Raw genomic sequence first — 27984 nt, 5'->3', positions numbered from 1 at the left:
GGCGTGTTGCTTTCGCTTTCACTTCCAGCCAGGGGCCGGCGATGCTGGAGGAAAAGAAACTGGGCGGTGCGAAGCGGGCCGGGCCAAGCGAGGTAAGCGGGCTGCACTCCGGGCTGCGCTGCGGAGCCGAGCGGGTCTGAGCCAAGGTAAGAGCCTGGGGGCTGCGGCCTGCAGGGGCCCGGCGGCAGGGCCCCGCCGGGGGGAGTTGTGCATAGCGCCGTGGGGCCCGGGGTGTAATATTTATTTATTTATTTATTTATTTATTTATTTATAACCCTCATTTAAATGATGTGCTTCTTCTTGACTTACTATTTACTGTCATTCGGTATTTTTTTTCTCTGCTCATTTTTCTCTTGCTCCCTATTTTAGTTATTGTCATTGCTATGTATTTATCTGTTGTATGTGTCACTGAGCCTGACAGTACTCACATTTTAAAAGCATGTATCTCTCAGTTCCATTCTGAAGGAGTTGATTTTACTTCTGTCCGGAGGAATGTTACTGATTTTTCTCAGGATTCAGTAAATGATTCAACCTTTTCTTGCCAAGAAATCTGTTAAGAAATCTTTCATAATCACTGTATTCACTGCTCTGCTTTCTAAGCCTGTTATTCCAGTAAGTCTACAAAACATCAGCAAATCATCCACTTCAGTTAGAACCTAGAAATTTTCTATGAACGTTATCCTATTGCCACCATTTTATATTCTATACAACAGTAGTGGTCTGACGGAATTTGGGTTGTCACTGTACTAACAGGTGAGGACTTAGACATGTCCTTCAATATTTACAGGGACTTCGTACTCAGATGCCGTGTCAAGATGGAACAAGAGTCTATGGGCAAGATCAATAATTACTGTCAAAAGACTAAATTACAGCTTGATTATGTCAAAGTGAAGAGTACAGGCCCATCTCATGATCCTGAGTAAGTTCACTATGCATGTCAGTAACCATCAGGATTCTTGATGCAAATTGGACAAAGACTGTAGTCATAGAGGTGGATTGGTTGAAAGCGTATGTGTGGTAGAGAGCTGTTTGAAAACACAAATGGGTGTGCTGGTACAGAGGGTGCCATGCGATGCACAGGGTTTAAGAAGAAAACTTTTTTCAGAGTTAATGGTTGTACTTTGAGAGCAATAGCAATGCACAGGTTACTGGAAACTGCACTGTATTTATGGTACGTGTTTGTCACAGAATACCTCAGGAGATGGATGGATTGCCGCAAGTAGTTAATGACATGCTAATCTACGTGCTATATTTTTTTATTTACTTTTACAAAGTACAGAACATGTGACTTACATTGTTAAATTCTAAACATCAAGGTAGGGTGTATAGTAATTGGATACCAAAGTTCTTTCCCTTAAACTGTTTTGCTTTTAGTTTTAGAGATAGTTACAATCGATCAAATGTGTGTTGTATTTTGTTTCCTTGTTTGTTTTTTGACACAAATATGGTGTTTTGCTGTGTTTTTTTTTGTTTGTTTGTTTTTTGTTTTTTTTTTTTTCCTCTTACCAGAAATCATAGATACCCAACATCTGTGATGTTTCCTTCTGTTTCTTTGCTAGTTTGAGTGAAGATGAGTGTCATGTTAATAACCCTAGAATCATAGAATGGTTTGGGTTGGAAGCAACCTTAAAGATCATCTAATTCAAAAGCCCCTGCCATGGGCAGGAACTCCTTCCACTAGACCAGGCTGCTCACATCAGGATGTTTCTTTTAATCTACTGTCTCCGTGTTGCCAGAAAGCACTGTTTGTGCTGATTTCTTCTTAGACCTGACCATAATCCCAGAGTAAATTAATAAGTATTATCTGGGTCTCAAATTTTGAGTAATTATCTCTTCTTTTCTTTTCTTTTTTTTTTTTTCATGCAGCTCATATAATTCATGAAAGTAAGCCTTATCGCAGTGACGTGCAGCTGGCCTCAAACAGCTACATGTTCATACTTCAGAAGGGATGGCACGGGACTAATGGAATTTGCATACATTTCAAATTTACTCATTTATTCCATTTTTTGCACTTTTCCATTTTTCTGCATGTTCTGCCTGTTCAAAAAAAATATAATTCAGCCAATTGTCTGGTATCTTGTAGGTGACATGTGCTGTAATAGTGTTATGTAGGAAAGTCCTGGATGACTTGGGCTGTTCTGAGGAGCAAAGTACGCAGTGTTGGGCCACGAGATGAGTGCTGTATACCCCTTCCGTGCTCTTGTGGTGCTCTTTCACAAAGAATTTCTTTCTTTCATGCTTTTTTTTTTTTTTCCTTTATTCTTTTTGTATGTTGTTTTCTATATGTGAAGCATGCAGCAAATTGTGTCGTGCCTAGTCCTACTCTTTATCTCCTGAAAGTCTGTTGTTAAGGCATGTGGATGCAATGATTACAGGCACTATTTTGCCTCACAGTCCGTTTTCCACCTAAATGTTTAATGTATTCATTCATTTCTGGGTGAGATATGATCTTGCTGAAAACAACCATTTGCTATTAAGTCACTGTGGTGTGGTGGCCTGACCCCAGCTGGCAGCTAAGCCCCCAGCCAGCCGCTCACTCACTCATCCTGCTGTATATCAGAAGGAATCAGAAGGACAACGTGAGAAAAACTTGAGATGCAGAAAATTTAGTGAGGCAAAGCTGTGTGCCAGCAAAGCAAAATTCTGTCACTGGTTCCCATCAGGAGGCAGACATTTAGCCATTTCCAGGAAAGCAGGTCTTCGTCACGCTTAATGGTTACTTGAGAGGACAGATGTCATAAAACCAAATGCCATGCTTCCTCCTGCTTTCCCCCAGCCTTTATTGCTGAGTCGGATGGGATGAGATGGGATGGGATATTCCTTTGGTTAGTTGGGGTCAGCTGTCCTGGCAGTGTCCCCTCCCAGCTTCTTGTGCACCCCAGCCTCCTCACTGGTAGGGCAGTGTGAGAAACAGAAACGGCTTTGATGTAGTGCAAGTAGTGCTCAGCAACAGCAAAAACGCTATTGACGATGCTTCCATCACAAATCCAAATCACAGCACCATGCAAGCTCAGTTGGAAAAAAAAAAAAAGACTCCAGCCTAACCTGATTGAGTCAATCTCGAGCTGACTTAGTTTCTTGTTCTCACTCACTGCATTGCTGCTTCTCTATTCTAACACGTGGAGGCTTAGACATGTCCTTCAATATTTACAGGGACTTCGTACTCAGATGCCGTGTCAAGATGAAACAAGAGTCTATGGGCAAGATCAATAATTACTGTCAAAAGACTAAATTACAGCTTGATTATGTCAAAGTGAAGAGCACAGGCCCATCTCATGATCCTGAGTAAGTTCACCATGCATGTCAGTAACCATCAGGATTCTTGATGCAAATTGGACAAAGACTGTAGTCATAGAGGTGGATTGGTTGAAAGCGTATGTGTGGTAGAGAGCTGTTTGAAAACACAAATGGGTGTGCTGGTACAGAGGATGCCATGCGATGCACAGGGTTTAAGAAGAAAACTTTTTTCAGAGTTAATGGTTGTACTTTGAGAGCAATAGCAATGCACAGGTTACTGGAAACTGCACTGTATTTATGGTACGTGTTTGTCACAGAATACCTCAGGAGATGGATGGATTGCCGCAAGTAGTTAATGACATGCTGATCTACGTGCTATATTTTTTTATTTACTTTTACAAAGTACAGAACATTTACAAAGTACAGAACATGTGACTTACATTGTTAAATTCTAAACATCAAGGTAGGGTGTATAGTAATTGGATACCAAAGTTCTTTCCCTTAAACTGTTAGCATGTTTCCCTTAATGTTTCCCTTAAACTTAAGCAATAGCAATGCACAGGTTACTGGAAACTGCACTGTATTTATGGTACGTGTTTGTCACAGAATACCTCAGGAGATGGATGGATTGCCGCAAGTAGTTAATGACATGCTAATCTTTTTAATGTTAACATTAATTATTCCCTTAATGTTTCCCTTAAACTGTTAGCACTATTCCACCTAATCGTTTAATCTATTCATTTATTTCTGGGTGAAATAAGATCTTTGCTTTAGCAGCAGAGCTTAAACAGTTGTGTGACAGAGATGTTACGGATCATTGGCTGAGTGTTAGAAGGGTAGGACCAGTTGACCTTTTTGGGGAAATGGCAGTAGGGAGTTATGCTGGAGTTGGAGTGACTGCATAATCCTATGTTGCATCTCTGATGTGCCTCTGTTCTTGTTTTGAGTCCCAAAAGGGACTGCATTTTAACCTGGGTCTCGTTAATCACCAAATGCATTTTTTTTGTACTAAGCAATGTAGGTAGCACTATATCAAAGGTGAATGTAATATCATTTCTGGATGCATGAAATCAAGATTAGCTGATCTTTTCCCTTCATATAGTTTTGCAGCTCTGAGGTATGTTCTGTTGGTAGGGCTTCACAACCTTGCCTTGTAATGATGCTGACCTTATGCATTCTGTAGTAATTTTGCTTATAAAAGGAGTTAAACATTTAGAAACACTGTTAGAGCAAATAAAGAATATGTAGTTGTAAAGGGAGGTAAAACTTTGTAAGGTATCTATACTACAGATTTATGATAACCTGGAGTTTGATGTTAGAAATAATTGCGAATGCTCAAATACATTCACAGGTAATTTATAGTGCTTTGTACATAATAAAAATGAAGTCGAATCTGAGAAGGTGTTTAAGTTTTTATGAGACAAAATTTAACAATGTTACAGAAAAGTTTCCTTTACTCCAGGTTCAAGGTTGTGGTTAAAATAGACAACGTAGAATATGGCAGCGGCAGTGCTAAATCTAAGAAGGAAGCAAAAGAGTTAGCAGCAAAAAAGACATGGGAAATGATTGAACAACAGGTGAGTAAACTGTATGATGTATGTATTTCTTTTGCTCGTAAAGGTTAAAGATGATTCTCTAAAAGTAGCAGATAAAAATAGCAATGCTTAATTTGGAAGAGATTCTGATTACTTAGATACATTGTCTTTGTACATTGTATATGTACATGTACATTTGTACAGTTACATCGAAAGTCTACATACATCTCATTTTTCACAGACAACTGCTGTGCAGTAAACAATGGAAACATTTGCTGTTAATAATTGTTACTCTTTTCTTATTTTTTTAATAGATCCTAACTTCCACTTCTGCAAATGTGTCTATATAATCCTGCTCACTGTGAGAGGGCATGTTTTTCACCAGGCTAGGTGGACATTAGGCAGATGCCTTTCTTATGCAGTTCTTTGAATGTTCCGTGCTGCTATCATCTTCCACTTAGGACCTTGTAATCTTCCCTTCTCTAGTCTTAGATGGGTGGTTTTTTGTACTAAGGATTTTTTAGATGATTTTGTTAACCATTCTCTTTTTTTTTTTTTTTCCTTGTATTTTAGACCATGAATAGAGCAAGCTTCTTGACAGAGTGTAGCATCAGTTTCCTCCTTTACTGCTAATTACTAGAAAATATTTGAGCATTTTTTCTAGGAGTATTAAGTACCTTCTTACTGTTATCCATTATTACTTACATAAACTGGGTCCAGAGTAAATAAGTATCATGGATTACATGAGCTTGTACTAGCGAGAAGGGTGATCAAACTAAGCTTTTTTTTTTTTTTTTGTGGGAAAAATGATGATGTCATACATAAACTATGTGAAAAATTAAAACTATAATATGGCGTCAGTCTTATTTCTTCCACAGAATCATAAAATAGCCTGAGTTGGAAGGGACTCAAAAGGATTGAGTCCAACTACTGGTTCCACACAGGGCCATCTAAAAATCAAACCATGTGTCTGAGAGCATTATTCAAATGCTTCTTGAACTCCATTAGGCTCGGTGCTGACTGCTGCCCTGGGGAGCCTGTCCCAGTGCCCAACCACCCTCTTGGTGGAGAACCTTTCCCTAAAATCCAGCCTGACCCACCCCTGTCCCAGCTCCATGCTGTTCCCTCAGGTCCTGTCGTTGTTCCCAGAGAGCAGAGCTCAGCACCTGCCCCTCCGCTCCCCTCGTGAGGGAGCTGCAGGCTATTGTGAGGTCTACCCTCAGTCTCTTCTCTAGACTGAACAAACCAAGTGACCTCAGCTGCTCCTCATATGTCTTGCCATCTAGACCCTTCACCATCGTTGTTGCCCTCCTTTGGATACTCTGTAATAGTTTTATGTCCTTCTTACATTGTGGTGCACAAAACTGCACACACTACTTGAGGTGAGGCAGCACCAGCACAGAGCAGAGTGGGACAATCCCTTCCCTCAAGCAGTTGGCAGTGCCATGCCTGATGCGCCCCAGCAAGCAGTTGGTCCTTTCAGTTGCCAGGGCACGCTGTTCACTCATATTCATTTTGCCATTGACTAAAACCCCCAGATCTCTTCTGGGGAGCTGTCCAGCCCCTTGTCCCCCAGTCTGCACATATATACAAGATTGCTCCTACCCAGGTGCAGAATCCAGCACTTGCTCTTGTTAAATTTCATGTGGTTGGTGATTGCCTTGCCCTGTAATTTGTCAAGATATCTCTCCAAGGGCTCTCTACCTCCAAGGGAGTCAGCAGCTCCTCCTAATTTACTATCATCTGTAAACTTACTATGCATTTGAGTCCTGTGTCGTTTATATACGGGTCCTACCTTTTATGTAAGGTATGAACACATTTATAGGTAGACAGATGCTGGATACATTTTCAGGTGCATTTTAAACTAATTATAGTGAAAATATTCAGGATATCTTAGCTGCTGTTGTTTTTCTTTTTCATGTAGAGAACTGGACAAAATTCTGCCATTAAATCCTCAAGGTATGTGTTTAGTTCTAGATTGCTATCTTCCATAAAACTACACTGCATACCACTTGACTGTTTTTTATATCTAATGAAGAAATGTCACCATTGTGTGGTACATTTCTTTTTTTCTTGTCGTGTATTAGAAAAACAGCTTCTTATAAATTTTGCTTTTATCCCTGCTAAAGAAAATTGGCAGCTAATTCCAGTCATGCAAGAAACAAAGAAGAAGAAAAAAAGATGTCAGATTTATGCAAAAGCTTGCCAAATATTTACAAAGATACTAGGGAGGAAAATGAATACACTGTGGATGAAAGGTAAGAAGGATTTTTTTAATAAGACCTGTATAGAAGGTACAGTATGTAGTGGTCTAGATTTGTTTGTATTTTTACAACAGAATGTGAGATAATATTGATGTAAAAATAACCTTAAAAGAAAGTTGATATTTGAGATTAGGTTTCTGGAAATTTCACACATGCTGTAGCAACTGACTTGCAATGATGTTTAATACTTAACAACCAAAAGACATTTGTGTAAAGATGAGAGGGTAGTTATCCTACAGGCTTTCAAACAAAATTTAAACTGAAATACAACTGGTAATATTGTATTCTACTGGCATAATGAAATGTTATCCATAACCTTAATAACTAGAAAATTATCAGATATGTTGGTTTATGGCAGCCTTTCATCAGTATCCTTCCTGATTCATCAAATTGCCTCCTTCTGACTTGGCGTTTTTTATAATAAAGTATCTATTATCTGAAATAATTGGCAAAAGAACATCTTTGTTTTACACATCAAAGTATGGGGAAAATACTTAATCCAAAAATTTACCATTAAATCAGCAATGAAGATTAGTTTGACTTGCCATCTATCTAGAATAAAACATAACATGTAAAAAATAGGGAGATTTTGTAAACCTGTCATTCCTTTGCCACAGAATGGTTGAGGTTGGAAGGGACCTTTGGAGGTCAGCTTCTGCAATTCTTCTGCTCAGGCATGGTGACCTAGAGCAGGTTGCCCAGGACAATGTCCAGACTGGTTTTGAATACACTCAAGGATGGAGATTCACCTCTGCAGGCACCCTGTTCCAGTAATGAGTTACCATCAGGGGAAAAAAGTGTTCCCCAATGTTTAGATGACACCTCCTGTGTTTCAGTGTTTGCCCATTGCCTCTTGTCCTGGCCCTGGGCACCACTGAAAAAAACTTGGTTCCATCTTCTTTGTACCCTCCCTTCAGGGATTTGTATACACTGATAAAGTTTGCTGTGGGCCTGCTCTTCTCAAGGCTGAACAGGCCCAGCTGTCTCAGTCTTTCCCATAGGAGAGATGTTCCAGTCCATTAGCCAGCTTTGTGGCCGTTTGATGGACTCACTCTAGCATGTCTGTCTCTCTTGGACTGGGCAGCCTGGACTTAAACACAGCACTCCAGATGTGGCCTCACCGGTGATGAGGATCCCCTCCCTTCACTGGCTGGCAGCTTACCACCTACTACAGGCAAGGATACTGTTGGCCACCTTTGCCAGAAGGGCACATTGCTGGCTCATGGTCAACTTTGTGTCCACTGGGACCCCTATATTTTTTTTCCCTTTATCAAAAGCATTTATCAAAAAGAAAATATTTGATAATTTTTTTGGTTAAATGTTGCAGGATCTTATTGTTTGTACTGTTCTAAATAACTTAAACAGTTTTGTGAAAGCATATTTAACTGGAACATTCTGAGGTTGGTTGAAAAGTGTGTTGTGAAGAAAGAGTTTTGAACTGTTTAACCTTAAATGCTGAAGAAAATTAAAGTGATTGTGTGTACGTGTGTCACAAGTAGCATATTTTTGTAGGAGCTTAACATTGTTTTAAACATGGTATGCATTTTGTATGTTCAAGGTCCAAGTTAAAACAGAAGTGGGACAGGGGAAGAGAAAAGGAAAAGTAAGAAAACTTGTGGTTCAAAATAAAGATATTTTAATAGGAGAAGTGGAAGAGAGAGAGAAAACAAAACTGGTGCAAAGAGACTCATGACCTCCCATTGGTAGTCCAACCAGTTGCCAAGCTGGTTGCCAACCAGTTGCCAAGCAAAAGATACCTAACCCTCTTAAATCCCCTACTCTCAGCTTTATTCCTGAGTGTGGGGTTATGTGGCTAGGAAGAGCTCCTTGGTTGGTTTGGGTCATCTGCCTGGTTGTGTCCCTTCCCTAATCTCTTGCACACCCCTAGTCGATACATTTGTGGCAGGGTAGGGTGAGAAACAGAGAAGATCTGGATGCTGTGCAAGCACTGTTCAGCAACAGCTAAAATTAGTGTTATCAGCACTGTTTTCATCACAAATCAAAACCACAGCACCGTGTGAGTGGCTATGAAGAAAGATAACTGCGATAACTGCATCACAGTCAGGCCCTGTACAAATAAAGAAAATTTGCTCTTATTCTGTTGCTATATGGAAAAGAAAAAAAAAAAAAAGGAACTGCAGTGGAACTTTGTTTTACAAATACTTAAAATAAACAGACAGACAGCAAACATGTTATGAGATTGTGGTTGGTGAAATGTTTGTGAAAATGACACTTTTCTATGCTCACAATTAATATGTAGGAGTGATTTCCTTCTGGTTTATCCTGCCTGGTACAGAATAAGACTTGAATTCAGAATCTGGATGAGTTTCATATCCATAGGTATAGGCACTCAGAGGAAGTACTACATTTCCCATTCTGTATAAATTTTGAAATATTTACCAAAAGTAGGGTTTGGAACTCATTTTTTTACATTTCAGATGAGAGCTGCAATGATGTGTTATAGGGCTGCTATCCCTTGTGTTTTTTGTTTTGTTTTGTTTTGTTTTTTTCAAGATTATGATTTAGACCTGTGTATGTGTATATTGAGTGAGCCCTGTAGAATGGTATTTTGGCAGATATTATTAAGCCCTTTGGGATCATTTCTGTATCTTGTAAATGTAATGCTAAGTACACTCCAGTTGGATATATATTACTTTTCTTTTTAGATTTCTTAAAGACTATAAAAATATAGAGCCAATTGGTGAAGGTGGTTTTGGGAATGTTTTCAAAGCAACAGCAAAGACTGACGAGATGATCTATGCAATCAAGCGAGTTGAGCTTAAGGAGTAAGTACCGTATATTGACTTTTTTTTTTTTTTTTTTTTAGGACATCCTTAATCAAGTTTTTCATAGTTGGTTTTTTTTTTTTTTTGTGTGTGTGTTTTTTTTGATGGCCCTTTGGGGAACCAAGAGTTGGACACAGTGGTCCTTGTGGGTCCCTTCCAATTCAGACATTCTATTATTCCATGATTGTCTTTTTTAATAATCCTTGGAGCATTTAAGGAATTTTCATTATTAACTGTCTTTCTGGTAGACTTTTCTTTAGTTCGGTGTAAAGCTGAAAACTGCATGCAAGTCTTCATTTTTGCAATCTCTCAAATAACTTGGCATACAGCTGTAAGAAAGCGGATTCATTACGTTCAACTATCCCTAAGTACACTTGTACAGAATTTTTATGATTTCTGGTTGTTAATATTGTAGAATGTGTTTCAAGAAAATTTGCTGATTAATAAAACCATTGGAAGCAGCAATGTTATTTTTGACAGGGTACCTTACCTGAAAATTTACTTATCCATAATATATAATGACTGTAATTAGGGCAAATGGAGAAAAATGAAAGTAATACATTTTGTGGTTTGTAATTGGAAAATACGTATAATTTATATCTAAATAATATAACTATGTAATGCGAAGAGTGAACCATGTTGCCACGTTACTTGTCCTTTATAATAATCTCCACACAGAATAATGATCTTAAATTTTTTAAGTAATTGTTTTCATCTAGAGTATTCAAGAGCACTGTCAGAGTACTTAATCAGCAGCTGAAGAACTTGCATTTCTTTTATGTAATCTATTCAGAAAAATAAAGTTGTTCTCTATGAAATCATAACTTAGGTTTGGAAATAGTTGTCCTTTACATTGTGTAACTGCCCTTCAAATCCTGTATTCTTCACAGATGTGTATTATTTTCAGTTTTATTTTACAGTATTTGAAGAATCAATACAACCTTTTTTAATAAAAAGTGCTAGTTTTCACTGTGTAATTTAACAAGAAGTGTAGGCCAATTACAGCAATAGTTCTTCATGAGTATTTGCACACTTTTGTATATGTAGACAAACCTTTTTCAGCATTGTTGAGTGGGGCTTTGATTTCTAAAGGAAAAAAAAAGTTAATATTTTTAGAAGGAAAACGTTTATTTTTCAGAATCAGTGCAAAACTGGCAGTATACTGCTACTTGGTATTGTGTCTTTTATTTAACTCAGTATTTAATTTTTGTAGGGAAATATCATTTGGTTTGAAATATCACTTGTTTTGTTTGAGATTTTTTTTTTCTTCTCCAAACAGGAAGGTGAAGCGTGAAGTACAAGGACTTGCAAGACTTCGATATAAATACGTAGTGCAGTATTATTGTAGCTGGGAAGGGCTTGACTATATGACTTATACACGCTCAAGGTAACTGCAAAACAGTAGTTTGCACTCACAAACATGTTTGCCGTAGTGAATTTTGTGTTGGTAAAAGAAATGCTGATCACTTTTTATACACCATTACACAAATCCAAAAACATGTGTGTAGTTACATAATTATTGTTAGGGAAAAAAAAACAAACAACAAAACACAGTACTCCTGAGCAGCAGGTGGTTTATAATTAAATACATTCTTGGTGAATATTAAACATTTAGTAATTTTACCTGTCTTCTGTCTCTTAATAAACAGAACTTGCTGTATCGATAGAAGAGTGTAAGAATGCAGAACTCAAAATATGGGGCTAGGATTAGCATAAATTAAAAACTGGCAGCCAAATTCCTGATTGGTAGATTGGTATCCCTCTCATTTTTTATTTATTTATTTATTTATTTTAAAGTAGTGGTCATCCAGTAACTCTTGTAGATTTAATTATTTCTCTTAATTAAAATTTAAACTATGGTGTCTGATAGAGTTTTTATTGTGAACACAGAGCTGTTGAGAGTAGAAATGCAGAATGAAATGTTCTGTTGGAGGTAGCATTCCAGCAGTAAGAGTTCTGGCAAGACAGTGGTAAGAATTTTACTGATAAGTTAGGTTATTAAATTTTCAAAGGTTTTATGGTAAGCATTTTTCGTAGCTAAATTCTCACTTTTCAGGTAGGTTACCTAACTTACCTACAGCCGTAAAATATTAATGGATTCAAAATTATGGTTGGCACAATGTCTATAAAGTGTGAATTAAATAGGCAAAAAAAAAAAAATAGTCTCAATAAACCCATCAGAACCCATCGTAAAAACCATTAGTATGTTGGAGTCTCAATATCACTTACACATTTTATATTGAACAGCTACTTGCTATAACAGAGAAAAAAAGACTTCGAGGCTGAAGTCTCAGAGTGGAAGGCCACCTAGTGGCCTGACCTCAAGGCTGTAGAGAGTCCCGAGCCACTTTAATTAATGCTTGTTCTTTCAGTGTGTCAGAATGCTTTATTCTAAGGCACTGAGATCACACAATGCAAATCAGAAAAAGAAGTGGTGCTTCCTCCTCTGCATATTGTCCTTTCTGGTGCTTCCTCCTCTGCATATTGTCCTTTCCCTCCCCATCTCCAGCCTTAGTCTATTTTGTGGGCTGATGGTGAGGGAACTCAGTGAATATATTTCATTTAGATTTCCGTCTTTCAGAATGATTCTCTGATTCACAGACTTACCATGTAATCAGTCATAGAATGGCTTGGGTTGGAAGGGAACCTTAAAGATCATCTAGTCCAACTGCCCTGCCATGGGCAGGGACATCTTTCACTAGATCAGATTGCTCAGAGCCCTGTCCAGCTCGGCTTTGAACACTTCCTGTGCACATAAAAGATGTCACCACACTTCCTTCTTTAAGGGACAAAGGTTAAAAAAATGTGATCATTCTAGGTAGGGGAGGAAGGCTAATCCTGTTGAGCACTATAGGGAATACCTGCCAGAGTTTTGCAGTAATTCCTAGAGGGCAAGATGGGACCCAAGTACTGTTCTATTTCTTGCTCAACAGGACATGCCTTTATATATGAGAAGAATTTAGGCAATCAGAAAACTTTCAGTGTGAACAAGGAGGTAAACAAAATGTTAGGAATCTTTCAGAGGTATGTAGCAACTGAACAGGGATTGTTTGGTTGGATTGTTTTTTATTTAGATCTAGTACCTAGCGGTGTAAGGTCTTTAAAATCAAGAAGCTTTCAGACTTTCTTTTGAGTAACTCCAAAAAGAATAACAATTTTACAAATATATCTATATCTATTTATTGTTTATTTTTTTGTTAGAGAAGAGGGACCTGAGAATCATTAATGCTTTGGAAGGAATTTGGAGGCTTTGGAAGAATTGTATCTTGCCAGTTTTAATAGTGTATAACTTTCTTTTGCAGGCAGAAGTCAGAAACAAAAATTCCTTGCCTTTTCATCCAAATAGAATTCTGTGAACAAGGAACACTGAAAAATTGGATTGAAAATAATAGACTAAAACAAAAGTATAATGAGATGGCACTCAAAAAATTTTTACAAATACTGAAAGGAGTGAACTATATTCATTCCAAAGGGTTAATTCATCGAGATCTCAAGGTAAGCAGAAGAGGTATTTTTTAATATTTTTATTGTAATAATTTTAGTTAAAAGTAGTACTTGTTGGAAGTTCAGAAAATGTTAATTGTTTTAGTACTTATTTAGTTATGTACCCTAGCAGTGTTCCTCTTCTGATGTTACAGTGATCTTTTTTTCCAGCAACTGGCTGGACTTCATTCTAAAATCAGGAGGTGAACTGAAGGAGTTCAGAGTAGAGTACTTAAAAAACAAAATACACCCCCCCCCCCCAAAAAAAAAAAAAAAAAAAAAAAAGACCAAGCAATCAACAGGCATTTGCAGTGTGTTAAGTTTCCTGGCATCTTGGAAAAAGGACTTCTTTGTCCTTTTTCCAAGAAAAAGGACAAAGAAAAAAATCTTCCTTGGTAATAAAACAAGTAAAAGAAAGAAGGTGAAAGGCTGAGTCTAGGAAGTTTGTTCTTATTATATTGCAAGGGGAAAGTTTATCCTAGAACATATTGCATTTGGTAATGATTCTAGTTGTTCTCGTATCATGTATGCATACAAATATTTACATGTTACTTTTCTGGATATATTTTCAGTCTCCACAAGTGCACGACCATACAATATTTATATTAAAATAAAATATTTTTAAAGAACAATGTTACAAGCCTTCAATGTTTATATGTGAGTTACAACATTACTTATAATTTTAAAACTTACTTTGTGAGCAAGTCGTTAATGTGGTGGCTTTCCTAAAAACTGAAGATGGCTGCGGTGAGTCACACTAAATGTAGATTGAGGATGTTGTCCTTCTCATATAGTGGTTATGCCCAAATACCTAGAGAGTATTAGAGCTGAGAGATGGGCAGAAACATTCATGTCTCTTAGAGCTCTTCTGAGGCCTATAGCTATTGCTATAACCACAAATATACATTCCTTTGTTTAAAAGATATCTGGGAAAAAAAGTGGTATGATAAATGCTTTCTCTCGCTACATGTTAATTCTTACCTCTTCCCATGCTTCAGGTTTTTTCTTTCTCCTCGGTCCCACTTTCTGTTCTCAGCTCAATCTCCTACTTTTCTGTGTTCCTATGAATCTGCTGCCCCAGTCTCTCATCCTTGGAAACTAGTTGTAATCTTCTGCCTAGTCCTATTGCTAACTTCTCTGCCTGCATTTTAATTTAGGAACTTTTTTGATCTGTCAGCTTGGCTGCTTGGCCACCTGAGATCTCCAGGTCACAGTATCACAGCTGCAGAATAGGTTCATGCTATGAGATGAATGTCTGTGCCTGGCATGAGTGGAGTCTTCAGATAGGGTAGTAGTAAGGCACTACCATTGTTAAATGTGTGTGGACTTGGTTGTTCTTGAACAAAAGAACTGTGCTGGGCATTCTTGACACAAAGATTGCTTCCTGTGAAACCTTAAGACTTTCCTGGCCTTACAGTCCACTTGATCTTCTTTGGGTTAGAGACAGGATGAGGCTGTTTGTTTTTTGTTTTAACAGCATTCAGAACTATAGTTTATTCTTTGGAATAACAGATGGCTTGGAAATCTTCATCCAAACTTACACAATTTTATTTTGGTTGCTGATGACTTTGTCAAATTTAAAAACGCTAAGTACAATGAAAACTGTGAGATGCCTGTAGCAAGCCCCAACTCTGCAGTCAACTTCGTACAGATACTCCTACTTTGCCTCGGAGAAACTATACTTTGAGTGGAATTCCATGTAAGCCTAAATGCTTTGCACAAGTGCATCAAATCCCAGGACTAAAAAGCATTTTTGGATATTAAATGATATATACACAGTGTATTTGAAGAATTTTAAAGTATGATATATTCATCACAAGTAGTTAAAATAAAGTTAGTTATTGAGGTGTATGCTATTTTAAATTTAGTTTGTGTATTTCAAAGCAAAGTTATTTGAACTTTCTTCTGTTTCCCACCCCCAATCTACTTCTCAATAATTTCTGTGAACAATTACAAAATTTTAAGGGGAGCACTCCTGTGTCTGATTATACTTGATGGTAAACCTTGGTGATACAGTAATTTACTGATTTATTTTTTTTTTCTATATATGTATGTATATAGCCCCAGAATATATTCATATCGCATGATGGAAAAATAAAAATAGGTGATTTTGGCCTTGTGACCTCTATGGCATGTGAATCTCTGACTGAGAACCAAGGAACAAAATTATACATGGCACCAGAGCAGGTAATCATCTTGCTATATTACTGTCTCTGTTTGCATTTACATTATTTGCATGCCTTTTGAAGTACAAATTCAAGGGTTGTGTTTAACCCTTACCTCAGTATTAAACCAAGTTGCTTAATGTTCCCTGATATGACTGTATATGAGGGTAACCTTATTCTGAAGAAAGCAGTTTGCAAGTGTGGTGGTTTTATTTAATCGTCCTAACCTACAAGGTCTGACACTGGTGTAAAATGCTTTTGTGTAACAGTTTGCCAGCCATGTAGTTGAATTTAGGACCTCTGTTAACTGTGCCATTTGAGTCCCTCTGTTTCATTACTTGGAACAAAGAGACATTGGCATGCCTTATCTATATAGTTTTGTGGAAGTCATAATTTCAGTGTGCTTACCATGACATCACAGCCACTATTTAACAAGGTCATAGCAGAAAGGGTTAAAAATTTTAATGGGCGGATCCAGTAATGCCAGTCCTGGAGTTTTCAGGTGACAGTTTTTACTGATTTCAAATTTTCCCTTAAGAAGTCATATCCAGTTGTATTTGACACCTACATTTTGTTGTGATTTTTGTAGTTCTGTGACAACTATGGAAAGGAAGTAGACATTTATGCACTGGGATTAATTTGTTTTGAAATTCTTTCGGCATTGGTCAGTCATCATGAGAAAAACGTGGTATGTAATCTAAATAAAAAACCTCTCACATTATATCATGTATCGTTATTTTGCCTTACTGCAGGTATCTTGGGCTGATCACAGGTCAGAAGGAATCTGTACATCTAGAGTACCGTCTCTATTCATATTTTCCCCTTGATTCATGTCTGTACAGCTCATAAATCCTTCATGCTTTAAAATACAGTTAAAATACAGTTAAAATGTAGAAACTAATGAAACATCAGTGGGTATTTTACTCATGCCCTACTGATACACAGATTTAAGCCTTACTAAGCTTAGATATGTACATGCATCTATAGGAAAATTAATCAAAACTTTAATCAAAATTAATCAAAAATTTAAAAAATACCTACCAAAAAGATTTCAAATTTCTGAGTATTATAAAGTAATATTTTTCTAATTTTAGAAAATAAGAATTGGGAGAGTTTAGTGTCTGCCACGCTCTCTTCTTCACTACAGCAAGGAACAAGAACAAAGTTTCCATAGAGTTAAAACTTTTGTAGTTTTTCAAAATGAAAATAAAAGTGATTTAGAATATATGGCTTTAATTGAAAAAATGGTACTTCAAAAAGATACCAGTGTCATTTAAACTTCACTTTAAGAGGTTCTTTTTTGTGTCTTTTGTCCATTTCTTTCCACAGTGATAGTATAACAGTTTGTAGGACAGGGATGTAGATGATGTGTATTGTTTCTGAAGTCATTGTTTTGTAAGATCTATGTATATGGTTGAACACTGTTAGCTTGGCTTTTTGCCAACAAAACCAAACCATATCAAAGTGTGTTTGGTCCACAGATTTGACTTGGCTCCAATTGCCTACCTTGGAGTATTTCTAAAGACTAAAGGACTTCTTTCTGTTCACAGCCAACTGTGCAAACATGCCCACAGTCCCATGGTGTTCAAAGTTTAAAAGGCAAAACCAATTGAAAATCATTACGTGGAAAAAAATAGCTGTTACCCAGAACCAGTTTCTGAAAGCATGTACTTAGAAATGCTCACTGTTAGTTGCTTTGAACTCCACCTAGCACTTTCTGCAGTGACATAGAAATAATTTTGTAGCACTGAACAAGGTAAAAGGGAGGAAGCACACCTGCTTGGCTCAGAAATAACATCTACATGTTGTCAGAACAAGAAATTAAGCCTTCTCACAATGTGTGTTTGTTTTTTTTTTAATCGCTGTTATTTGAGGACAGAAGGATAATGGTTATTAAGTAGAGAGGTTTGCCGAAACAAACACATCATTATATTTCATGAAGCTTTTAATCTTAAAGAGGGACAACAGTTTACAAAAAAGACCATAAAAAAAAAACAAAGCTCAACTAAATGAGAATTTTTCAAACTTCTATAGTTTTTTGCAGCCTTACCTTTTTTGTAGATTTGTATTCTCCTGATTACTTCTGTAAATTATTACAGATTGTGAAATGAGTTTCACAGGTTGTGAAATGAGATGCAAAATATAATGAATAAAAGCATACTGAAATTGTTTATCTCATATGAATTTCAGGTGTGGCACAATGTAAGAGAAGGTAAATTTCCAGAGGACTTCACCAAGCAATTTAAAACACAGGTATAATATTAAAATACAGTGTTTCACTTAATTTCTTTATTTGCTCATTAAAAAAAACTCCTCAATTTTAAATTCTTTTTGCAGGCATCCATAATCAGAAGGATGCTTTCAAAGGACGCATCAAAAAGGCCCTGTGCATTTGAAATATTTGAGCATTTGAAGCGTGCTGCTGCAGACAACTCACTTAAAGCTCAGTAATCAGCATGTTAAAAGTCTTCCAGATCATGCTTAAATCCAGTTTGAATCAAACTTATGAAATTCCATAAATCTATCAGAAGCAAGAGCAAGACATGGGATACGTCTTTTCCATGGTGTTCCGCCTTCCTGCCATTGAGGAGCTTGCTGGCCAAAATGGTCACATCACCGTTCACTCCCAATGGCTGCAGATCAGAACAGCAAACATCTGCAAACAATCGCTTACAATTTTTACGTGGAAACACAGGTTAGGTATGAGCTGAACTATATTACACAATAAGCACAGGAACCTACTCCTTGTCTCCCGTAAGACTGTGTTGATGTGATAACTGGCCTGTGGCAACTCTCCACGTGTGTGCTCTTAACACGTGCTCAATCCGTTATCAGCTGAAGTGGATGAAGCTCTGTCTTGTGGCATGTGAACCAAACCTTTCTTATTTTTAATAGCAAACTTTATATTATTTACTAGACTCCCCCCCCGCCTTTAGACCAGAGGAGGTAATGTGCTGAATTGGAAAGATTGATTTTGGTAGGAAGAATACTAGAAAGAGGTGGGGGTTATTCTTTACTGAATTTCAGGTCTTTAAAATGAATTTTCTTCTCACAATATCTCTATCAGAACACCTAGCACCTTTAATGGGCTAAAATGTAAATACTCTTTTAAAGTAGGTGTTCCTTGAGAATGTAAATGTTTTAAATGTCAAGCACCTAGCTTCTAGGAAATCCAGTTGAAAGAGATTTATCCTAAACTTTTGAAACCCTCGGGATTTTTTTTGTTTTCTGAAACAAAGTTGGGGTACTCAGTCTCCAGCATTTTCTCAGAAGTAACCATTTTAAATACTTTGTCAAAAGCACTTTAAACATCCTCTCCCCCACACTGCTGGGTTTTAATCATTTATTGTAGTACTGAGGCATGTGCAACTGATAACAGGTGTCCTGAACACCTCTAGTGGACTTACCATCAGTTCTGCAAAAGGAAACAACAGATTGCCTGTTACTATTTGGTTACACACTTCAAAGACTACAGCTTTGGTAGAATAGGAAGAATTGTGCAGGGGAGTAAAGATGGGCAAATTAGCCCTTCTGATTCTCATTTTTGAATTGCTTGAAAAGACACTGCTCACTCCTGTGGTACCACATAAAGGCATATGCGCAGAGATTCTAAGCAGGAAAATAGGAATGATGTGATGATGTGTAGTACTGATAAATTATAATAGGATTTTTCTGAAATGTTAAACAGGTTAAAGGTGTGTTTGGTTAAAAAGAATAATATAAAAGAATACGTAGTAATTTTTATACTCTTATGGAAATCTATTGTTGATCCCCTATAAGCGGTGCTAAATAACGGTCTGATTTTATGTCCTTTTCTAAGAACTGTTTTTTTTTCCCCTTATAATGAATGTTATTGTTCATAAATAAAGCATTCAATTGTTTTGGACTAATTCATATTTTTTTGCAGTACTCAAGGTCTAGGAGAAATTATATCCCAACAGCCAAAAATACTACTACTAGTTCCACTTCCCTTTCACCCATAAACCTACCCTTACAATGTGAAAATTAACGTGACAAGTTTCAGCTGAAACCTTTGTAGTTCTTGCACAGAGCACTTGTACCACCACTACTCACCATTACTCTGACCTTACCGCAACTTTTCGGTATTTAAAGAGGGCTTATAAAGTAGTTGGACAAGAAAAAAAGTCCAACATTTTTTCTTAATCAAATGAAGAAGAAAAAAGGGGAATGGTTTTAAACTAAAAGAGGGGAGATTTAGATTAGAGGTTTAGGAGGAAGTTGTTCACTCAGAGGGTGGTGAGACACTGGCACAGGTTGCCCAGAGAGGTTGTGGATGCCCTATCCCTGGAGGTGTTGAAAGCCAGGTTCGATGGGGCCCTGGGCAACCTGATCTAGTGGGTGGCATCCCTGCCCATGGCGTGGGGGTTGGAATGAGACCTTTAAGGTGCCTTTCAACCTGAGTCCTTCAATGATTCCTTTCTTACTGTAAAGTATTGTTTAGCTTGTCACAGTAGTTTTTAATAGATCTTTATTTTTTTGCAGTATTTGTATACTTTAGTAGTAACTTTCTACTGGAGGATGTTTACAGAAGCAGTTGTCATTCCCTAAGGATAAAAAGTCTATTAAGATTATTTATAAATATATATTTAAATTGAACGTGTCCCATGATCTGGTGAATATGCACCTTTTACATATAACTGAATATTAAATGCCACTGTAACATTTCAAAAGCTCCCTCCTCCATGAGCTCTGAGATACTAAGGAAAAAAAACTCTGACCTGTGGTCATCCAATAAGGATGACCCCCACACACACCTGTTTAACATCCTGTATAACAGAATAACAAGTCATATACAACTTGTTACTTGTATAATATATGTTACTTACATAACCTGTTACTTGTATAACAAGTAACAAGACTTATTCAAACTTGATCTTTTAAAATCAGAGCATAATCGAAGACTGTGGAATTCTTACCTGCCTTCATGTTACAGTAATTCACAATAATGCATCTTTAATTCCTAATAAGTTATGCAACAAGCAGAAGAAACATAGAATGCTTCAAAAATTGCAGTATAACCTTTCAACTTTATGATTCTTCTGTGTACAGTGGTATGAAATTGGGCACAACAATGAACCTTTTTTAAAAAAAAATTGAACCTTTAAAAAAATATGTTGTCAGAGTATAGCAACTATACATACTTATCTAGAACTCCTTTCTTTAGAAAGGCTTTAGTCATGATCTGCAGCACTGTCTCCAGGGCAATTTGAAGACAAATCTTCAGAATCTATGGAATAAGCAGAGAAAAAGTGAGCAGTTAATTCCACTGAAAGAAAATGAAAAAAAGTTGCTAGAATTATTTGAAGAAACTGTACAAAACAGGTTAAATAGAATTCAAGGTTTGCAAGTTATTAATTCTAAACTGTGTTTTAAAACACTGAACATAAATAACAACAACATAATAAATAATAAAACACCTGCAAGCTTTTTTTTTTGATGCTTTTTTTGATACTTTTAATATCTGAATTTTGTTTTCTCAAAACAAAATGAATATTAATACCAATTCAAATTAAGTGCCAGTATGTACTTTTTGTGCATGTAAACACCTTACAGTTGGCTTACAATGAAAACCCACCAAGCTTTTTGCAAAACAGTATCTTGGAAGGAAAATCCCTTATGCATATTTAAAAGACTTTAGTAAGAGGAACAAGAAGTATATATTCTGACATAAGTATTAATGTTTCTCCCAGAAAACTTTGTACCCTGGATGAGGGGTAAGCACGCAGCTATCAGACTACATCATGACAGCTTCTTATAAGCCAGGTTGCAGAACAGAAGACAAAGCCATTCAGATGGCACGTGTGGGCTGTTGAGAGCTCTTTTAGGAAAGTGTCTCTGGTAATGCTGAAGCTACCTAGTATCAACCATCTGCATTATAGTAAAGGGAAAATGTCTGATGAAATAAGGTTAGACCCAATATCAAAAAGCTGATAGCCTTTGATTCTGGACCTCAGAAAAGGAGAATTGACTATGAAGAACAGAAGCATAGGCATAGTTTGTATAGCACTATCCTTGACGAAAGCATGCAACAGGGTAAAGAGTGAATATATATTGCATTACTCAAGTCTACCTGCGTAAGTGAAATAAAACACACATGTGGCAAGTTTACTCTCACCTTCGTAGGTGGTTCCACACCAAATGCAATAAAAGTGTTCTTCTCTTAAATATGCAGTCAGGAGTTGTAGCTTTTCTGATACCTATAGGTATGGACAAGGATGCAATGAGTAGGGGCTTACATGATGTAAAATGGTTTGAGCTGCTGGTTTTGCTAAAACAGATTGTTTAACCTTTTTCTTTAGAAAAGCTGTTGTAACTCAGTAAGGCGTGAAGTTACCCAAATTGTTGTGCCTACAGCAAAGGAATCCAGGATCTCTGGAAAGTTAATGGCTGCTGTTTGCTCATTATTCTTTCCAGCTACAAAACCTGCACTGAAGATACAGCCGAAGTATTACCTAGCTACCTTATATCAACTGTATGATACTTTCTGATGGAATTTTTCACACTTCATCTCTGCAAATCAAATATGTTAAGCTAACAACAGTGGTGTAATCTAGTTCTCAGAAAACATTAAAGACATTAAAAAACATTTCTCTAAAGATTAGCTTCAAAAGAGATAAGCAATAAAACATAAAACATTAAAACTGATTTATCATATAATTGTTTTAAAAATGACGGCTTTAAGATGCCAAAGAGATTTACTACATTTTTACTACATAAAATTTACTACAGCTTTGAAAATGACGAATACATTCTTTAAGGGAACATTAAAGGGAACACAATTTCATTGTGAATCAAGCCATGCATTTAGCTGTGAAGCTTACACTTAAGTCTGAGCTTGTGCATTCATCATCCTTGTCTTCTTCATCCTTCTTGTCTTCCTCTTCAGGTTCTAGCCAATACCAAGTCTCCTTGGGAACATCAATATCCTTAAATAATGAAGGATTTAAATGAAAATTAAATTTAATGTATTAATAATTACTTTGTAGCCTGTATCTCTACACTTTAAACTTCCTTCCAACACAGAGAAATGTGTCTTACTTTCTGCATATCTAATTGCTGGCAGGCTCTCTGGCTTTTTCGAAGGTCTCCTTCCATCTTACGCTCTTCTTGTTTGTTTTTGAACCTTACTCTGTTAAGAAAAAGTAGATAGGTAAAATAAGCAGGAAGACAAACAGTAAAACGTGTTACAGTCAACAGCTTTTCTAAAATAGAAAATCTGCTAAGATTCTAGCTATACCAATCCCTCCAACTGCCAAATGTGGACCAGAGAAGACCACGCTTACCAGAACAATGCTGAAGTTAATAAGTCCCTTCTAACATCATTTTTGGAGGAGCAACATTTATGTTTTTATTTTTTTTGAAATAAACCTTTCAGTTACCTCTTCAAGACAGAGCTTTTGATGATAATTACCCTTTGCGTGTTGTTTTTCCACCAGGTTTCCGTAATACATGAAAAAATGGTTCATGAAACATTTGCAGAGAAGATTTTAATCTTCCCTAGTCTTTCTTTCTCCACATATAAACAAGCAAACAAGGAGAAAAAAAAATATATATTAAAACCCCCAAAGTTTACCCTGAGTTTTAGTTTGTTGCAACCCAAAACCACTGCAGCAATGCTGCTCTGGATTATCCATGAGCTTTATATTGAAAAAGATGACGTGGTTCTTTGACTTAAAAAGTTGCAAGTTATTTGAGAATTAGCATATGTACTGTTCACATTGCTGAATCTTTTATTTTTATAAACATTCATACAGACTTTTAGCAGTACAGTGTTCACCTGCTCCTGCTTGTTTTATCTTTCAGCTCACACCTCCCATTCAAACAACATGCAGAATTAGTAACACTAACAGAATAGCCAAACTTAACATATAAAAAAGAACAGCCTTATAGGCACTTCTTGGGGTATCATTTACGTAATTTTACCTGAATTGATCTGCAGCTTGTTCATTTGCTTGTTTTTTCATATGGAGTTTTTGTCTATAGTTTTCTAGTTTTTCTTCAGCTTTCCGCTTTTTGAATTCCTCATGACCAAGCCCGCTTCTGCCTTTGTAAGTTTAAAACATGAATGTAAGCATCTGAGAAGCTCTGATACCTAACTAAGTAAATTAGGAAGCATCACAAACCTGTTTTTATGTTCAGAGGAATAGGTTCAACAATGCCTTCTCCTGTGAAAAGGAAAAATAGGCCGATTTAAAAAAAACCAGGTCTTTCTCAAACTATGGTTTGCATGGTATATTCAAACAGGCAAGCTGATTTTGCCATTAAATATGTAAATTTTATTGCAATTCTGTTTTCTGGAAATTGAAAAAACTCCTATTGATATACATTTAGTGCACTATAAATAACCTAGCTGAGCTGCAACCTCCTTTATTTTTTTCCTTGTCTGCGGAATTGCTGGGTGCTTTCTTCAGAACACTACCCAACAGAAAGAAAATGATGTCAATTTGATAGGTACAGCATACCTGCGATGAAGATTGCTTTGCTACAGTCTTCTGTGGCATTTTTTTATTTGAGAATTTCACAGCTTGATAAAGATGAAGTACAACAAGAATCTGTCTGGGCCACTTCAGTTGCTGATCATCTGCTAGAGATGCACTGTACTGGCATAATGATTACTGATGTTTTCCTTCACTGATTTTATCTGTCAAGACTTCATGCTAAGTACTGTTTCTTTTCCAAAATACAGCGATAAATTCAAAGAAGGGGCTGACTTTTTTTTTGAGCAGTGAGCTTTCCAAGACCATTAAAACAACTTCTTAGTGCAATTCCTGTAGACATGCACATACTGAAACGCATTTAGCAAGCAGCAAGTACTGCTGCTTCCCTCACATCTCTCAACAGGCATTTTTGTTTTAGAAATTTGCTTTTTTTTTTTTTTTCCTGTCACAACATGACAGTAATGGTAGGGCTCTTAGAGAGGCATTTATTGACACTGTCTATAAGTGAAGCAGCAGCTGCAGTCCATAAAATATAAGGGTACACCTGAAAGCAGCATGCAGGTCTAGACAGTGACAAACTTACCACTTTTGCCAAGGGCCTGGCCACTCTTGTAGCCCATCTTCTGCAGCAGGGCAAAGCCTTTGTTCTCGTTGCCCAACGCACTCTTCAACACCAGGTCACGCCGCTCTTTTTCTTCCTCTTTTACGCTCTTCTGTCGGTTCCTCTCGTTGGCTTCTTTTTGCTTTTCTTCCTTCTGAAGAGCCTCTTTCACCCGGCGTACCATAGGCAAGCCTGGCCTCACATCCTGCCTACGAATTAATCCCCCCTGCAAATATTAGCTCATTTTTGATTCTTTTCACACTTATAATCATTTAAGAAGGGAAAAATAAATAAAAAAGGCACATACTTACTTAATAAACAAATCAGACATGTAATCCTCCTCTTCATCCTCCCCCATGGCCAGCACGCATGCCCTGCTCAGCCCCTTTCCCCAAACACCTCACAACCCCCACGCTGCCCGGTAGGCGGCTGAGGGGAGCCCCCCGGCCCTCCACACGTCCCCGAGCACCTAAACACCCACCTCAGCCCGGCGCCTGCGTGCGGCCGCCCCTTCCCTTCCCCTTCCCTCCCTTCCTTTCCCTTCTCTTCCCCGCCCCGGCCCGGCCGCTGGCGCCTGCGCTGCCGCCGCTTCCTGCTGGAGCTGCGCTGCCCGCTGAGGGTGAGGGGGGCCGGGCTGGGGCTGGGGCCGGGGCCGGGGCCGGGGCGGTTGCAGCGGCCCCGCTCGGGGCTCGTTGCCCCGGGGGCTGGGTCCCCTGGCAAGGCGGCCCGGGTGAGCCCCGGCTTGGGGCTGAGCGCTTCTCGGGAGGGTTTTCTGGCACGGCTGGGGGGTTAATGCCTGCCTTGCTGCGGTGTAGCAGAGCCCCGGGGGGGGGTAACGGGGGCGCGGTGCCCCCTGCGCGGGTTGGAAGGTGGTGGGCAGGCTTATGGGGGCTCCCAAGCAAGGCTCTGGTGGTTGTCGGTGGCCTGGGGAGAGCCCAGCTGAGGGCTTCAAGGCCCTTCAGCCCCCTGAATGCCTTGTAATTTATCCTGCATCGGATCCTGTGTGCCTCGGTGGCACGGCTGAATGTGTGCCTGCGTGCAGGGTGGGGAGCCAGGGCTTGTGGTCCCTAAATCCAGCAGGCGGAGAGGTAAGGGATTCATGGATGAGGGATTCAGGACTCTAAAGGCCAGGGAGAAACCACAACTTTTGGCTGGGGAGGAAAGGGAGCAAGGAGCTGTTGGGTCAGACTTGCTCTCCAGAGAGCCTTAGTGCTGCCATCGCTCACTGTGCTTCTCTCTGCTCTCCTTTCGAGGAGTTTTGGGCAGCCAAAATACCTGTGTACCTGTGTACCTTAGCGATGGGGAAGACCTCTGAATTCTTCGTAACGTTGTAAGAAAATAATGATCCAGCAAAAGTGTTTGTGAGGTATCAGCGGGAGGGCACTTCTGTACGTGGCCATTCCACCTTTGCTGATCTGCCCCTGGTGATGTAAGTAACAAAAAAACACCACAAAATACGGTACTGAGGGTGCTGTGACAGTTCCTAAAAATTCAGTGCTCACAGGTGAGTTTAGAACCCCATTACAGTTGTGATATTGGTGTGTCACCTTTCCCTACTGTCTAATGGGGAGCCGATTTATAAACAAGTAAAGTTATTTAATTTAATTCATTTCACTTTAAGAATTTGTTGGGTTTGACCTCAAACGAGGAAGCAGGGGAGAGCACAGTAAACACCCTGAGAGTACGGGCAGAGCGGTGCAGCTGTAGGAGGATAGCCATGGGGAGGCACGGTGCTGCTTGTTTGATTCGCCTTTCCTGTTCTACCTGAGATCCAAGTTTTAGCATCGCTAAACTCGGGTTTTAGGTTTGGTGTGGTGATTGTTGTTGTTTTTTTGTTTTTTTGTTTTTGTTTTTTTTTTTCTTTGGGGGGGTAGTTTAGCAGAAGATGGTTGATGTAGTTGAGTTCTGTTTGTTTTTTTAGATGTTTTTCCCCCCATCAGTTGTGCATTAAACAGCTCCGCTTGCTTAAATGTGGTTTGCTGAAGGAGACGTTGCCTGCAGGGTGCTTGCTTATGCCAGTGGTGTGCTTTTGGTGGTGCTTCGCTGCTGCCCCCCAGTCAGTGAGCAGGGTCTCAGTGTTGGATGTGTGGTGCTTTGCCTCTAGGGGAGGCGCGCAGTCCTTTGGCTGCTGCCTCTGCTCCAGGCTGCTCTGTTTCAGAGGCACGTTTGTCCACCCTGTAAAGAAAGGCCAGGGGGCTCTGGGAAGTCTTAGATCAGTGATCCCAAATGCTGTCACAGTTCCTGCCTCTCCCAGATTTGTGAGGGATGGGAAATCCTATTTATCCTTTCCACCCCTTGCTCTTCTTCTTGCAGTTAAATATTTTCGGCCACCCTAGAATATCAGCTGCAAAACTGCATTAGGCCACAGAGTTATGTCTGCTGTGCGATTTTACTGACTTGACATGTTGGTAGATTATCCTGTGATTTTTAGTGATACGTTTTAAACTGGCAGAGATGAGTATTACTTCTAGAAAACGTGTATTTCTGTGTTCCTTAACATGGTGCTGCTGTTCGCATATGTCGCTTCTGCAGCTCTGCTGTGCTCTGGAACTATGTTTGGTAGCGTGCAAGCCTCGTGCTGTGCTATTTCTGTGGAGCCCACACTTTGTGTCTCGGGACATGCATACATTCTTCAGAAAAAAGAATCGTTCGCTTGTTCCTGAAAGCAGAAGATGCTGATTCTGCATTAGTGCTCGTAAGGGGGTCATCTCCTTCTCGCCTTGTCTGTTGAAGATGTTGAGGAGGTGTCCAGGTTCGTGTTTCAGCTTCAGGAATGGGGTCAAGAGTCTTGATTAGGGACAGTTCTTACTCTGTTTTGTGTGAGAGGAGGCAGTGAGATGACTCCTTTAGCTCTTTTCTGTTGCTTTTTTTTTTTTTTTTTTTTCTTTAGGCAGTGACTTTGGTATATTTTTCCTGGCTCAGAATGTGCACCTTTTAGTTGTCTGTAGGTGCTCTTTTTGCTATTAGCAGCTCTGATCCATGAAGTACTGATGAATGTACTTGGTTGTAAAGCCAATGTCATCTGATGTATTTCATCTTCGTATTTTCATGTGATTTTTAAAGCTCTATACTGTTGTACTATACTTCATACTAATACTACAATTTTTCTTTCAGAGTCACTACAATCTATGATAAAAGCAGAATTTGACCAGTAATGGAGCTGGCTCATAGTTTGTTGCTGAATGAGGAAGCGCTAGCACAGATCACAGAAGCAAAGAGGCCCGTCTTTATCTTTGAGTGGTTAAGATTTTTGGATAAAGTTCTGGTAGCTGCTAACAAGGTAAGTGGTGTTTTTTTTTCCTTTTTCTACAACATGTATTGATTTTAATATAGAGAAAGTGAATAGATAATATTCAGATTATAACTGTCTGATCCCAGATTCAGCCTCCGTTTTAGTTTGTTGCTTTTAAGTGTTTAATTGTAGGCAGTCAGAGTGACTCTTGCATAAACCGTT

At 38.4% G+C, this 27984-nt stretch overlaps 3 protein-coding genes across 16 annotated transcripts in view; 2 read left to right on the top strand and 1 right to left on the bottom strand.

Moving 5' to 3' along the window:
* The first annotated feature begins 14 nt into the window (after positions 1-14).
* Positions 15-19356, top strand: LOC139998533 (interferon-induced, double-stranded RNA-activated protein kinase-like). 2 transcript variants are annotated; one of them, XM_038176742.2, is made up of 13 exons: positions 15-146; positions 788-919; positions 3154-3285; positions 4700-4814; positions 6697-6731; positions 6902-7030; positions 9703-9822; positions 11102-11209; positions 13125-13317; positions 15367-15492; positions 16060-16158; positions 17661-17723; positions 17808-19356. In XM_038176742.2, the coding sequence occupies exons 2-13, from the start codon at positions 816-818 to the stop codon at positions 17919-17921; spliced, it is 1338 nt and encodes a 445-aa protein (XP_038032670.1). In that variant the 5' UTR covers positions 15-146; positions 788-815; the 3' UTR covers positions 17922-19356. The 2 variants fall into 2 exon arrangements, with proteins under 2 accessions (XP_038032670.1, XP_071891757.1); XM_072035656.1 differs by having other exon boundaries at positions 43-92.
* Positions 17310-25060, bottom strand: GPATCH11 (G-patch domain containing 11). Of its 5 annotated transcripts, none has more exons than XM_027453907.3 (9): positions 25012-25060; positions 24513-24739; positions 23615-23656; positions 23415-23535; positions 22530-22620; positions 22313-22417; positions 21607-21688; positions 20633-20718; positions 17310-18126 (listed from the first exon to the last, which is right to left on the bottom strand). In XM_027453907.3, the coding sequence occupies exons 2-8, from the start codon at positions 24712-24714 to the stop codon at positions 20663-20665; spliced, it is 699 nt and encodes a 232-aa protein (XP_027309708.1). In that variant the 5' UTR covers positions 24715-24739; positions 25012-25060; the 3' UTR covers positions 17310-18126; positions 20633-20662. The 5 variants fall into 5 exon arrangements, with proteins under 5 accessions (XP_027309708.1, XP_038032673.1, XP_038032672.1 ...); XM_038176745.2 differs by having other exon boundaries at positions 24513-24756; positions 25012-25050; XM_038176744.2 differs by lacking the exon at positions 25012-25060 and adding an exon at positions 24842-24982 and having other exon boundaries at positions 24513-24756.
* Positions 25005-27984, top strand: part of HEATR5B (HEAT repeat containing 5B) — a 56569-nt gene continuing 53589 nt past the window's right edge. The window contains exons 1-3 of one of the 9 annotated variants that reach the window (XM_038176730.2): positions 25035-25149; positions 25787-25959; positions 27645-27810. In XM_038176730.2, coding sequence (XP_038032658.2) covers positions 27685-27810 — 126 coding nt within the window. In that variant the 5' untranslated portion in view covers positions 25035-25149; positions 25787-25959; positions 27645-27684. The other 8 variants (XM_038176729.2, XM_038176731.2, XM_027453896.3 and 5 more) reach the window with 8 other exon arrangements.

This window comes from Anas platyrhynchos, chromosome 3 (assembly GCF_047663525.1).
Source record: "Anas platyrhynchos isolate ZD024472 breed Pekin duck chromosome 3, IASCAAS_PekinDuck_T2T, whole genome shotgun sequence".
Classification (NCBI taxonomy): Eukaryota; Metazoa; Chordata; class Aves; order Anseriformes; family Anatidae; genus Anas; species Anas platyrhynchos.
The sequence above is the reverse complement of the archived record's forward strand: the minus strand, read 5'-3'. Positions and strand labels throughout refer to the sequence as shown.